The sequence below is a fragment of the Herpailurus yagouaroundi genome, unplaced genomic scaffold (assembly GCF_014898765.1).
Source record: "Herpailurus yagouaroundi ecotype Mexico unplaced genomic scaffold, PumYag 221, whole genome shotgun sequence".
NCBI lineage: Eukaryota > Metazoa > Chordata > Mammalia > Carnivora > Felidae > Herpailurus > Herpailurus yagouaroundi.
Window position 1 is genome coordinate 12,145,024 of NW_024412452.1, and position 12,735 is coordinate 12,157,758.

Sequence of the window (12,735 nt, forward strand, 5' to 3'; positions counted from 1 at the left end):
GAAGGAAGTCCTCCCCTCACCCAAGCTCTCTGCAAGGACCCAGGTCTCCCAGACATCACCACAGCCTCAAAGACACAAGACAAGAGACCCACTTCCCCACCAGAGCCCCCCAGAGAGGGCTGCTCCAGATGGGCATAAAGCCTGGGGGAGGGGAAATCATGTCAGCCAACAAACCGGCCCCAGGCAGGGCCAGGCCCCCAGTTCAAGACACCGCCACCTAGCCCCCTTCCCCAACCCCTTCTGCCAATCCTTGCTTCTGATGCTAGCTCAGCATCACCTCCTCCAGGAAGCCATCCCCACTGTCCTCCATCTGCTCTGGGAGCCATCGGCATAGCACGGACACATGTCGTTCCCAGACACTCCCACACAGGCATGGGATGCACTGGCCAGAGGCACTCCCCACCAGAAAGGCCATCCTTAAACCATCCTTCAGAGTCACAAAAGCTTTCGAGGGCTCCCGTGGCCAGTGGCCCAGAATCTAAGCTGCCAGCGGGCCTTTTCACAACCCTCCCGGAAAGCAGGAACAGTCTTCACAGGGATCAGGCCGGGAGCCTGGAGGGTGCTGAATAGGGGGATACAGGCAGAAGCTCGGCCACAGCAAAGACGAAAAGCCTGCTAAAGCGTCAGGCTTCCTGTAGGACAGCAGCAGCAGCCGAACTCACCTGGCTACCCCATCCCTGGGGATGCTTAAAACTAAATAGGACCCAAGACCTTGGCATGAGGCTTAGCCTATAAGTGCAGGCAAAGTGGCTGAGCTATGGAGCCCCCAGGTTGGGGTAGGGGCCCCTGAGAATGAGGGGATCCACGAGATCATCTTCAGGAATTGTTCCCTGGACCAGCTGATACTCCAGTCATCCTACTGGGCCTCAGACCCTTTGAACCTGCCGACTCAGCCCAGTCCTGTGCCGAGCAGACCCCCAAGATTTGCTCTCCTCTGGCCCTGCTGCTGACCCACACCCCGCCTCAGTCTGTGGCCTGGCTGGCTCTGCATCAGGACACTTGGCTCTCTTCGGGGTCTGGCCCAAAAGCGGCAAATTTTGATTTGCTTCCTGACAGTGAGACCACAGCCAGATCCCTGCTCTCGGAATCTGAGCCTTCACTGTTACATATTACAAATCCAGTTATTAAGGACTTTAACTTTTTTTTAATAACTCATCCCTGGGCTGGGTCTTCTTCAGAGCAGGCTGTGGGTTTTGGCCACAAAGTGCTCTCAATCAAGAGAAAGGGCTCCGTGCTGCTTCCCTGGACAGGACTCTGCTCCCCTTTCCAAATCGGCAGTCTTTCGCAACTGCAGCCAGAAGCAGGAGGCTGCCTGTCAGGCCTAATTACGGCCAGCTCACTTGGCGGACCCCACCTCGGTCTGGGAGCAAAAGGAAGTGAGGTAAGGGGCGCGGGGCCTGCGGATCCCACATCCTGACCCTGCACTTCAAGTCCAAATTGCACTGAAAATGTCAAATGGTGTCCGCTCCCAGCCTGGGGATTCCCTGATGGCAGGAAGTGGCTGCCCTTTACCCAGTCCGTCTGACCAGGGCTCTCCTTCCTGTCTTCCTGCCCAGGCCTCTGCCCCTACTCACCCCTAGGACCCGCTCACAGATGTGTAGGAGGCTGTAAGGGAACGTGCTCCTCATCCCTCATGGCAAAGGATAGAGCCTTGCTTCCTCTGGAGGCAAACCTCCATCTTCTTCCAGAACCTAGGAATCCCCAACCCCACCAGCCCCTAAAGCAGCCAGGTCCTAAACTGGTGCTTGGCCCCTTGGGCCAAAGGCACGTTTCCTGTCTTCCTGCAACAATGTCTGGCTAATGCTACCTTCACCAGAAAGGCTTCCTTGACGACTCTGGCCCCTTATGAACATTTTACTCTTGAAAACACGCCATCTGGTACTCAGCCAGATGAGACTCTGTATTTCTGCCAGGAGGTCTGGGTGAATCCAGCCTCCAACAGGGCAGCAAGCCTCCTGGGGCCAAAATCATACCAGGACACAACCCACGCAGCTGTGGATCCACAGTGTGGGGAAAGAAAACCCAGTCAGATCTCTGAATGGCAGATGCCCACTGGGGCACCAGGAACCCAGAAGGCTCTGGGGTACTTGTCCAGGGGCAGTCCTTCTCCTTCCCTCTGTCCCTGCCCACCTACTCCCAGCTACAGGCCATAGCTGTGAGGGTTCAGCTCACCTCTTCCAGGATTCCTGATGTATCCTGCACCTGGGCCACACCATGGGATAGTCCGCATCCAGAAGATTGGTGGGGGCGGGGGGGGAGGGGGGGGGAGAGAGGAGGGAGGGTAAAAGTTTACCATTAGTGATGAGGAGCACTAGCCTGGGGCAGAGATCCTCAAACCAGATGTCATCCTAAGAGAAGCCAACAGAACCCACTTCCCATCAAGGGTAAGGGTGATATGCTTCCAGCCATGCCCTCCACATGGTCCCTGAGAAAGAAGGGGTGATGGGTGTCGATGCAGAGACTGGTGCGAGAGGCCAAAGCATAAACCTCCAGCTCAGGCATCTCTAGAAGGGACAGGAGAAAGGAAAATAACAGATGGTGGGAAGGGTCCCAGACCCTGTGCAGCAGCCCCAGGAAGCAGACAGGCTGGACACCCTGGAGCTGCTGTTTCTACTGGAGCATGCGGACTTGGAGAGGCAAGAAGAAACAGCCCAGATCCCCAGGGACTGGCAGGCCTGAGGGCGGGAGCTTGGGCTGGACAGGAGAGGGAGAAGGAAAAAGACTAGAGGGGTGGGGGGCAGAAGCAGAGGGTAGAGTTGGGGGCAGGGGGCAAAGGACAGCCTGCAGGGTAAGAACTGTCTGCAAATCGCACAGGCTACCTCATAAGCAGAGAGGCATCCAAACGGAGCCTGCTTCTCAAAGCCGCAGCTGAGCCTGGCGGAGAATAGTACTTCCTGAATCGCATAAGCAGGGGTACCAGTAAAGGGTCTGCATTTTCTACCACGACCCCCAGAAGAAGAAGGGGGAGCAGGAATGAACTCGCCACCACTAGCAGAGGGAGGAAAACTGCATCATGGTGGAAATGAGGAGTTGGGGAAGAGTCTAAATCACAGCTTCAGGAACTCAAGCGTGCGTCGGAATCCCTTGGGGGCTTATTCACACACAGGTTCCTGCGCTGCACCCTCAGGGTTCCCTTTAGTAGGTTTGAAGTGGGACCCAAGAATCGGCATTTCTTACATTATGCCTGGTGAGACTGCGGTGAACACCACTGGGCTGAGCCGACAGTTTTCAGCCCTGGCTGCACATTAAAATCCCCTGGACAGCATGGAAGGATACCGGTGCCTGGGCCACTCCCCCAAGAGATTGTATTCTGTTTGGTCTGGGGTGCAGCCTGAGCATTGCTGATTTCTAAAGCTGCCCAAGGGATTCTTTTTTTGTTTGTTTGTTTAATGTTTATTTATTTTGAGAGACAGAATGAGCACGAGTGGGGGAGGGGCAGAGGGAGAGAGGGAGAGAGAATCCCAAGCAGGCTCCGTGCTGTCAGCACAGAGCCTGACGCAGGATTTAAACCCAGGAACTGCTAGATCGTGACACAAGCTGAAATCAGGAGTCAGATGCTCAACCAACTGAGCCGCCCACACCCCCCAGAAGTGGGTTTTGCTTCCCCATCAGGAAATCGAACCCTGGTCTCCCATGTGATAGACAGGGATACTCAACACTCTACTAATGAAGATGTTTATTTTTGAGAGAGAGAGCACGTGCTCAAGTGGTGGCGGGCAGAGAAGGAGGGAGACAAAGGATCTGAAGCAGGTTGTATGCCAATGTCAGTGCACCGCCTGATGCAGGGCTCGATGCAGGGCTCAAACTCACAAACCGTGAGATCATGACCTGAGCCAAAGTCGGATGCTTAACTGACTGGGCCACCCAGGCACCGTATCTAAAGCTGCCCAAGGGATCCTAATATGCCTACTGCTGAGAGCCACTGGGCTGGATGACCGTGAGGTCATTTCATTCAGAGAGTCTGTGATTCTTGGACTTCTCAGGGAAGAAGGGCAAGAAAGGCCAGAGCTGGGCAGGGACCCCACCCCCTGCCCACCTTGCCCCTGTGGTCCCACCAGGGCCTTCCCCTGCTTGAAGGCAGGACCGTAATCGTGTATGCCTGATAGCACTTCCTGACCCAGCAGGGACTGCAAACCAGGAGGCTGGCAGTCAGTTAAAGAAGAAAAGGTAAGGGGCATCTGGGTGGCTCAGTCGGTTAAGCATCCGATTTCGGCTCAGGTCATGATCTCGCGTTCTGTGGGTTCAAGCCCCGCGTTGGGCTCTGTGCTGACAGTTGGAGCCTGGAGCCTGCTCTGGATTCTGTCTCCCTCTCTCTCTGCCCCTCTCCTGCTCATGCTCACTCTCTCTCTCTCAAAAATAAACATTCAAAAAAAAAATTAAAAAATAAAATAAAAAAGAAGAAGAAGAAGAAAGGGTAAAAGCAAGACTTACCTCAAAACCAGGAATATGGTGGATGGCCGGCTAGGGTGCAGAAAAAAGAGAGCTTTTAGTCAGGTGCCTTTCACCCAAGGCCCCATCACCCCCTCCTTTCTGCCCTGGCCAGGCAGACACATTTCCAACTGCAAAATGACACTCGTGGAATAGGTCAGTGATAAGGCAGCGCAGGGGTTTGCAGACTTATTTGGAGGACTAGGGACTCCTCAGAGGAAGCTGGAAGGGATGGGCGACTGCACGGGGAAGCCAGACGCCTCACCCAGAGTAGCCCGATTTCTCTCTGGCTGACACAGGGAGGTTCACATTGCAGTCAGAGCAAGTTTAGAGATATGGCTCTAAACCAAATGCCCTATTTCACAGCAGGGAAGTGGCCGGCCCTGGGTCACACAGCGAGGCCCTGGACGAGGCAGCACTAGAACAGAAGTCCTGCCCGGACCCTTCCATGGAGATGCCCCCATCACAATTAAGCTTCCCCAAACCAGATCACAGAGGTCCTACTCCCAGAAACCACATCGACTTATGACCCAGGGAAAAATATATCCAACTGTGTTCGAACACAGTCCAGGTTCCAACATTCTCCCCAATAGTTAGATCATGTCATGCTTTGGGGTTTAGAAAAGATGGGCAAAACCCATCCTCAGCAGGTGGCCTGACAGCAGGTGGCTGTTGGGTGTTCCCCACTGAGTTCAGGCCCCTGGTCAGGGAAGAAGGATGTATTGCAGCCCCCTCTCCTCCACGGGGGCATCCTCTCCCTGTGCCCCCCAACATTCCCCCACTAGGTACTCCCTGCCTGGGCCTCCTGGATCCAGGCATGAACCAGCCTCACCTTCTCTCTCTGGATGAGCTCAAAAGAGGCCAGCAGCTCACCCGCTGGCTGGCTGCCCCTAATCAACGGGAACCAGGCCAGCCGGGGCATCCGTTCCAGACTTGGCTGACAGATGCAGCGTCCCATGAACTCGTCGGCACCCTAGACCCGGCATGGAGAAAGAAGAGTCAGCATCTCCCAGTCCGGGGCTCTGGGTGGCCTCAGAGCAATCACCAGACCTACATCTGGCCTCCTGAACTAGAAAGGGACTCAGGAGTCAGGGCAGCCCCCTGGTGCAGAATGGTGAGCTCTGCCCCCCTTAAAAGATGTGGGGACAGCATGCAAGTGGCCTCCTGCCACTGTTGCTAGATTTGAATTCCCATCACGGTCGAATATCCCTCTGTCTAACTAGCCTTCACCTTGATTTCATTTAATCAAGCTCTGAGCCCATTAGAGACCAGGGTGGCACTAGCATTTCTCCAATGCCCTCAGCAGAGTAGGGATTCGACATTTCCAAGGGCTTTTGCCTCTCCTTTAAATTCCCCATTTCCAGCTGGGGAAACTGTGATCACTCATCAAGTTAAATGAGTCTTATTAAAATGATGTTTTCTTGGGGCGCCTGGGTGGCGCAGTCGGTTGAGCGTCCGACTTCAGCCAGGTCACGATCTCGCAGTCCGTGAGTTCGAGCCCCACGTCGGGCTCTGGGCTGATGGCTCAGAGCCTGGAGCCTGTTTCCGATTCTGTGTCTCCCTCTCTCTCTGCCCCTCCCCCGTTCATGCTCTGTCTCTCTCTGTCCCAAAAATAAATAAACGTTAAAAAAAATAAATAAATAAATATAAAAAATAAAATAAAATGATGTTTTCATCTTATCATCCCTCTGCTCAGGCACCTTCCATGGCTCCCACTCCCTAGAGAATAGAGCCCACATCTCCTCTCGGCATGGAAGGCTCCTCATGGAGTCTGCTGGCCTCTGCTGCCCTGCCTCGTTCTCTCTGCACATCCCCCACTCCAGTCTGCTGGCCTCTGCTGCCCTCTCAGCCCCTGGCCTTCACATGGGCCATCTCCCCTGGCCGTACTGCCCTCTGCCCTTCTAAGCCGTCACCCACAGCCCTGCCCGAGCTTGGCCCTCTGGCGTGGTCCTCTGTGACCTCACTGGCCTGTGATTCTGGCCTTGTGATCAGCTTCCCCAAGGGGACAGTGGCAGGACCTGGGTCTTGGCAAGATGGTGTGGCAGCTTTCACAAGCCCTAGTGCCTTGCCCAAGGCCCTCATCTGGAAAGACCCAGAGTAGAATTGGAAGCCACTGCCTACAGTCACACCACTGCTGGGGACGTCCCGAAGAGCCATACCAGAGTGGCCACCAGCTCCTGCATGGACGCCCACACAGCAGGTGATAGCCCAGCACCAACCTCTCAGCATGAACAGCAGCCAAATGCTGGGAGTGGTCCTGGAGGCCCCTCTGGCCCTGGTGTTGCCCCTTTAGTTGCTGGGTCATGGAGAGGTTGTGGGGAGGGGATCCGGGGCAGCCAGGCCAGCAGGAGCTCGAGGCAATGGGTATTCACCAACAGGTACGGAGTTATTTGACTATGTTAACAATGCACACAGCCTCTGCTCTCCCCCAGGACCCTGGAGCCCCACACCCAGAAGCCATGGCTCTTCTCCCCCGGTGAGATCCCTCCCAGGCACTGGCCTGCAGGGGAGAGGCAGGGTCAGAGTAACATTGTAAAAGAGGAGGTGGGATGCTATTGGAAGAAAGTGTCTGTGTGCTGCCGGCCTCCTGGCCGGCCCTGCTCTAGCACTTGCACCTGCTCCTCTGCCTAGTCCCCCCGCCCAGCACATCCCGGTCCTCCTCCCTCCCTCCTCTCCCTGCCCCAAAGGTGCCAGGCCCTGTGCTCTTTCCCAAACAGTCCCAAACAGACTCTTCCTCCAATTGCTCATTCCCCTCCCTGAGCCAAGGGAAGTGCTCGCAGGTGGGCTTCCCCAGCCCAGGCCCGAGTTGCCCACTGCAAGTGGGCCCCCTCCACCTGGTGGGACACCTTAAACAGCATCACCTTGCCCCACCCCCTGCTGACCACACCCTCCCAGAGCATCTGACATCCAGCCATGGCAACTCTTTCTGGAAACATCTTCCGAACCCTTCCCCTCCCCTTTTATCCGCGGCCACCCCACCAACCCAGGCCGGACCTCTCTGCTACGCACGCTGTGAGCCAGCCCAGTCTCTCCCTTTTCTCTTTTTTTTAAAATGTTGCTCGGCCCCGTCACTCCCTGCCTACCCTGGCCTCATACTCCTTTCTCCTTCCTCCCAGCCTGCCCTCTGCTCTCCTCAGTCTCCCCCTGCCCCACACCATGCTGCAATGCCCCTGTGCCTTGCCCCAACACCCCAATCACATTTCCTTCAGGGCCTAGGTCTGCCCCACGGCCTTCCCTCACATTCCAGCGCAGGGCTGCCTCTCCCTCCCGGGAACCTTCTAGAGCTGCACTGCCCAGTACCTGTGGCTATTTAAATTTGAAGCTTAATTAATTAAAACTGAAAGTTAAAATTCAGTTTCTCAGTTGCACTAGTCACTTTCACTGCTCGATCACCATGGGCGTCGAGGGGCTCGCATTCTGAACGAACAGCCGTAGAGCATTCCCAGCATCGCAGGAGGTTCTGTTGGACAGCTCTGGAGGGCCCTGCCTGTGCTACTGGAGGATTCCCTGCTCTGTGGGTGATTCTCGGCTCCCACCTAGACTGGGAACCCCAAGTGCAGAGCCACTCAGCCTAGCACACAATGCCTGATAAACGTTTGTGGAGTCAATGCAGCTCTCAGATGGGGACAAGGAACTGACCTGGGATCTTACAAGCAGGTTAGAGGCAGAGAAAGCCTGACCCCCAGCCAAACACCCTTTCCAGTTCCATCCCCTGTGTCTGCCACCGGCACAGCACATGTGTGAGCAATCCAATTTTAATTACTCTAGAATAGTTTTAACTGCCCTGTAGGCTGTGGGGTCAGGGAAGAGGCCACCTGGCTGGGTAGCCCTCACAGTGGTGTCTCCCCCTGACTCCTGCAGGGCGTGGGCAGTGAGGGGACGAGGGAGGAAGGCAAGCCGACTCACGTAGGTGTCATGGTCATACAGCTCCACCACAATGCTGGGCGGTTGCTCGGCGATGCTGGCTGGCTCACCAAAGATCTCAATCTCATAGAAGATGAGTGTCTGGTCCCAGGTGGGGTTCAGAGTGTTCTTCGCCACCACGGTCTTCTGGCTCTGGTGCAGGAAGGAGACGATGGCGTAGGGATCTGTGTGGGCCGGGCACAGGGAAGGGAGGCAGGACACAGCAGAGACCGTGAGAGTCGCCCGCTCAGGAGTCACGCGGACCACAAAGCTGGAGCAGAGTCATGGCCGCCGTGCTGCAGCAAAAACCTGCAGGTGGGAGCCCACTTCCCCAGGGCCCCTCACCTAGGTCTCTGTAAGGCCAGCTGGTGGGCCACAATGGGGAAATAGAGACAAGGTCCAGGAGAGCAGGCCAGAGATCCAAAGAACTCCCCTACTGGACTCCTCCCTGAGCTGGCTGCCGGAGGCCAGGCCCAGCTAGAGGAAGCAAGTGCCCAGATGATGCATTCATTCCTTCATCCAGCAAGCATTTATTGAATGGCTTCTACATGCCAGGCCAGGAACTAGGTGCTAGGGGCTGAGAATACATACAATTGAAGCAAAAACATAATCCATGCAAGCAACCATAAAACCACAATCCTGGTCAGCACTTTGAAGAGTGCATATAAGGTGCGGGGGCATGTGTGAGACAGTGTGAGAGAAGGGCCTATCTTCCTCAAGAAAGGGAGAGCAGACCAGAGATGTCGGTGCCATCAGACCGGGGTGCCTAGGCCTGCATTTCAGCAAGCCCCCTCTGGCGGCCACACAGCCTGGAGGGAGCAGGGACATCAGTTATGAGGTCTCTGTGAGCATGGGTGATAGTGATGCTTAGACGGGCAAGGACACCAGAGGGAAGCACATGGGCTCATAAGCTGTTTAGCAGTAGGTGGGGTTCAGAGGAGCCCTGAGATCCCTGCAGCTCCCTGCTGCCCCAGACTATTTTGCAGTCTTCCAGCCCCAGGCATGCTGGCTGGGGGCCCGTGTGCTGGCAATTCCCCCTGCCTGCTTCCAAAGGGAAGTTGGTGTTACTAGAGAAGATCCTACGGCAGTGGCTCTAAAATGTGAGCATACAGCAGAATTACCCGGAAGGCTTCCCCAGACTGCTGGGCCCCACCCCCAGAGACGTATTCCTCAGGTCTGGGGTGGGGCCTGAGAATTTGCATTTCTAACAAGTTCCCAGGAGTACTGATGTGGTCTTCCAGGGCCACACTTTGGAAACCAGTGAAGGAGAAAGTCCTACGGAACTGAATGCATGTAATTTGGGACAGGGGCAGAGGGCCCAGAGGCGGGGCTCCTCCAACTTCTCCAATTAGGATGTCAGACTTGGTGCAGGGTCCAGTTTGCTGCCATTTTGTAAGACCCAGAGTACCAGGCATTTGCACAGGAAAGTCTGGAGATGCAGGAAGCTGGCAGTTGGATGCTAGATGTCTGGGAGGGCTGAGCCCAAACGCTCTCACACATGCCTTATACCCTTGGCACCTGCTCCAGCCTGCAGCATCCTGCATCCTCTGAGCCTCACAGTTTAGCCCCAGCGGTGCTCTAACCCCCATGTGACCTCAAGAGACCCTCAGCACTAGAGGTCCGGTGCTGGGAGGTCCAGCTATAATGCTGGGGCTGAGATGGGGAGAAAGCACTTCCTCACAAAGGGAAGGGAAGCAGGATAGGTTCCTTGGCCATAAGGAGTCCAAGTGGCATACTATGGCCATTGTGCAGGAGGTGACAGAGAGTGACCGTAGAAGAGGTGAAAGACTGGGATGGAGAGTGGGAGGGCTCCCATCAAGAGATGAGGAGAGTAGGATCCAAGATTCTGGCTGTTGGCCGATTGTCTAGTTTTAAGGGTGGGGGAGATCCAACTTAGGAGGCAGAAACCATGGGCACTCATTGGCTGAATAATGCTGGGTTGGGCTAACAGGAGGGAGCCACCTACACGGAACCAGACTTTAAGCACAAAATCACAGTGCAGTCAAGCCTGGAGGGCTTCCCGAAGGAAACTGGTTTTGAACTTGATCCTGTGGGTAGAAGAGGGCAATGCAAGGCCCTTGACAGGGGAAGGGACAGAGGAGACATGCCCACCCATCCTGCCACCGCTTCCTGGTGGAAGCCTCCCTGGCATGGGGCTCCCCCTTCCGTGCACCGGCCCTGGCAGGGTGGGCCCCAAGCACTTCCCCTCCTGCCCCTGGCAGGGCCCAGCGGCGTCTGTGCATTTAATGAAACCGTCTGGCTGTGATACCATCAGTTCCAAGCTCGGCAGAGAACCTCTCCCTGGTTCCAGTAAGGGAAAGAGGGCGCGTTCTGATAAATAAAACCATATTAGAGAGCCGGCGAAAAAGCCCCTTTTGTTCCCACCCCCCGTGCTTCCCAACGCTTTATTTTTATAAGCGCGAGGGCCCCAGACCGACCGCGTTTACACAAAGATCACAATTGCACATTGTAGCGGCTGTGCACGCTGTGTTGGTGTTGCCAGCACCCCCCACGCTGCCCCCCCCCCCCCCCCCCCAGCAGGCCGACTCCTTCCAGCAGCCCCAGCAGCGCAAGCAATGAGCTCAGCTCTGGGGGAACAGGGAGGGGGTGGCTTTCAAACAAAAATCACCCAGACCCACACACGCGCCCCACCCGCCCATGGGAGGAAAAAACACACAACAAAGGCATTGTAAAGAGCAGGCCTGGAGGCCTGGGGCCTCAGACACTGGGCTACTGTGTGCTGGGGCCTGGCTTCTCCCCCCACAGGGCCCAGCCCCTCCGAAAAAAAGAAACAAGGCAGGCGGGGGTGTTGCTGAAGCAAGGTGGTCAGATGAGGGAAGGCCAGACAACCGCACAGACACATCCCTCTTCCAGGAAAGCCAAGAGGAAGGAGAAGCAGATCCCCAAGGGGAGGTGGAAGGGAAGATAAGGGGCTGGTTCTTCTCCGTCGACCCCAGCCTAGCCCTCTCCCCAGGGCCACTCCCATAAAAGAGGGGCGGCATTGGCCCCCAGGCCTCACCCCCCAACCCACACGGAGCTGAAATGGAAAGTGGCTGGATCCGAGCTCTCTAAGCACCAGTAACTGTCCCAGGAAGCTCCAGCCATGAACACACATGGTTCTACTGGGCACCATCACCTAGAGAGGCCCCAGGCAGGTGGTTCTTTTGCTGGGCCTAGAGCCCTGCACCTGAACTCTGCTGCTCAGACCTTCCTAGAGCCTTCCTAAACCTTTACAGTACACTAAGCTTTCCTCATAGGCCCTGCCACCTTCCCAGCTCAGATCACCAGAATGGGGGACAGGGCAGGTGGCATCATCCTACTTGTCCCCATGAAGACTAGGTTACTAGCCCATGCTCAAATGTGACGAGGGCCAGACCCCCTGACTCCTAGTCTAGTGCTCCTTCCACCATGCCATGCTTTTAGGAAAAGAACCCTTAAGAGAGAGGGGAGTAGATCACAAATAAGGCAGTGCAAATGAAAACTATAGTATAGCAATATTTTCCCTATTAAGTTAGAAAAATTGTTCAGAATTATAAAACCCAGTGCTGGCAAATATTTGATGAAATAGGTACTCTCCTTTACTGCTGGAAGCAATTCAGGAAAGCAACTGGGCATTATGCCCTAAAACACATAAAACTGTTTATATTTTGTTTCCTATATTCCTGGGAATCATCCAAATTAACCAAAAAGCTATATGTATAGAGATGTTCATTCCAGCATTATTTGCAATCCATCATTCATACAATATACAATTTCTGACTGCCCAGCACGTGGTAGGTAAGCACAGCACTAGGAAAACGAACATAAATGAGATGCAATCTAGGCTCTTAGGATCATGACTATGGTTGGAAATGGTGACCACACAACAGAATCCAAGGTGATGTGCAACTTAATAGGGGAATGTATAAGGTGCTGCTGGTGGGGGACAGCCCATGTAGCCTGGTGGCATCAGGTCAGTCTTCTCAAAGGAGGTCTCCCACCACGAGTCTCAAGAAGGAAGAGTAACCACGGCAGACCAAGGAAGAGGGGGCATTCTAGACATCCAGCGTGGCATACGCAAAGACACCAAAGAGCATGGGCATTTGGGAAACAACAGGAGCTGGTCTGGCTGAGGAGGGGAAGCCCAGGGCAGTGGGGATAAAAGAGGGAGGAGGAAGCGAAGCAGCTCACAAAGGTCCCAGATCCAAGCTGAGCAATTTGGACTGAATCCTGTAGATCAGGGTTTCCCAAAATGTGTTCTTCGTAAATGCGAGTTCCCTGGGGAGCTAATGAGTGCTTAAACAAGTCAAACAGGCTCCTTCCCTGCAGCCATTTCAGAGCCTCTCAATGCCACTGTGCATCATAAATCTTCAAGTGTGTAGTGTTTCCCAGTCTCCCTTGCTCAGGGACCCTTTTTAAGTGGAG

General features: G+C 55.1%; 1 protein-coding gene across 25 annotated transcripts in view; it reads right to left on the minus strand.

The window, feature by feature from the left end:
* The window catches only part of DYSF (dysferlin), a 229,155-nt gene that overhangs the window by 75,266 nt on the left and 141,154 nt on the right, over positions 1 to 12,735 (minus strand). For 24 of the 25 annotated variants that reach the window (XM_040458557.1, XM_040458576.1, XM_040458578.1 and 21 more), the window contains 4 exons: positions 8,335 to 8,516; positions 5,261 to 5,401; positions 4,432 to 4,461; positions 2,173 to 2,202 (listed from right to left, as the gene is read on the minus strand). In XM_040458557.1, the coding sequence (XP_040314491.1) occupies positions 2,173 to 2,202; positions 4,432 to 4,461; positions 5,261 to 5,401; positions 8,335 to 8,516 (383 nt within the window). The remainder of the gene's footprint in view (positions 1 to 2,172; positions 2,203 to 4,431; positions 4,462 to 5,260; positions 5,402 to 8,334; positions 8,517 to 12,735) is intronic. The other variant, XM_040458561.1, reaches the window with a different exon arrangement.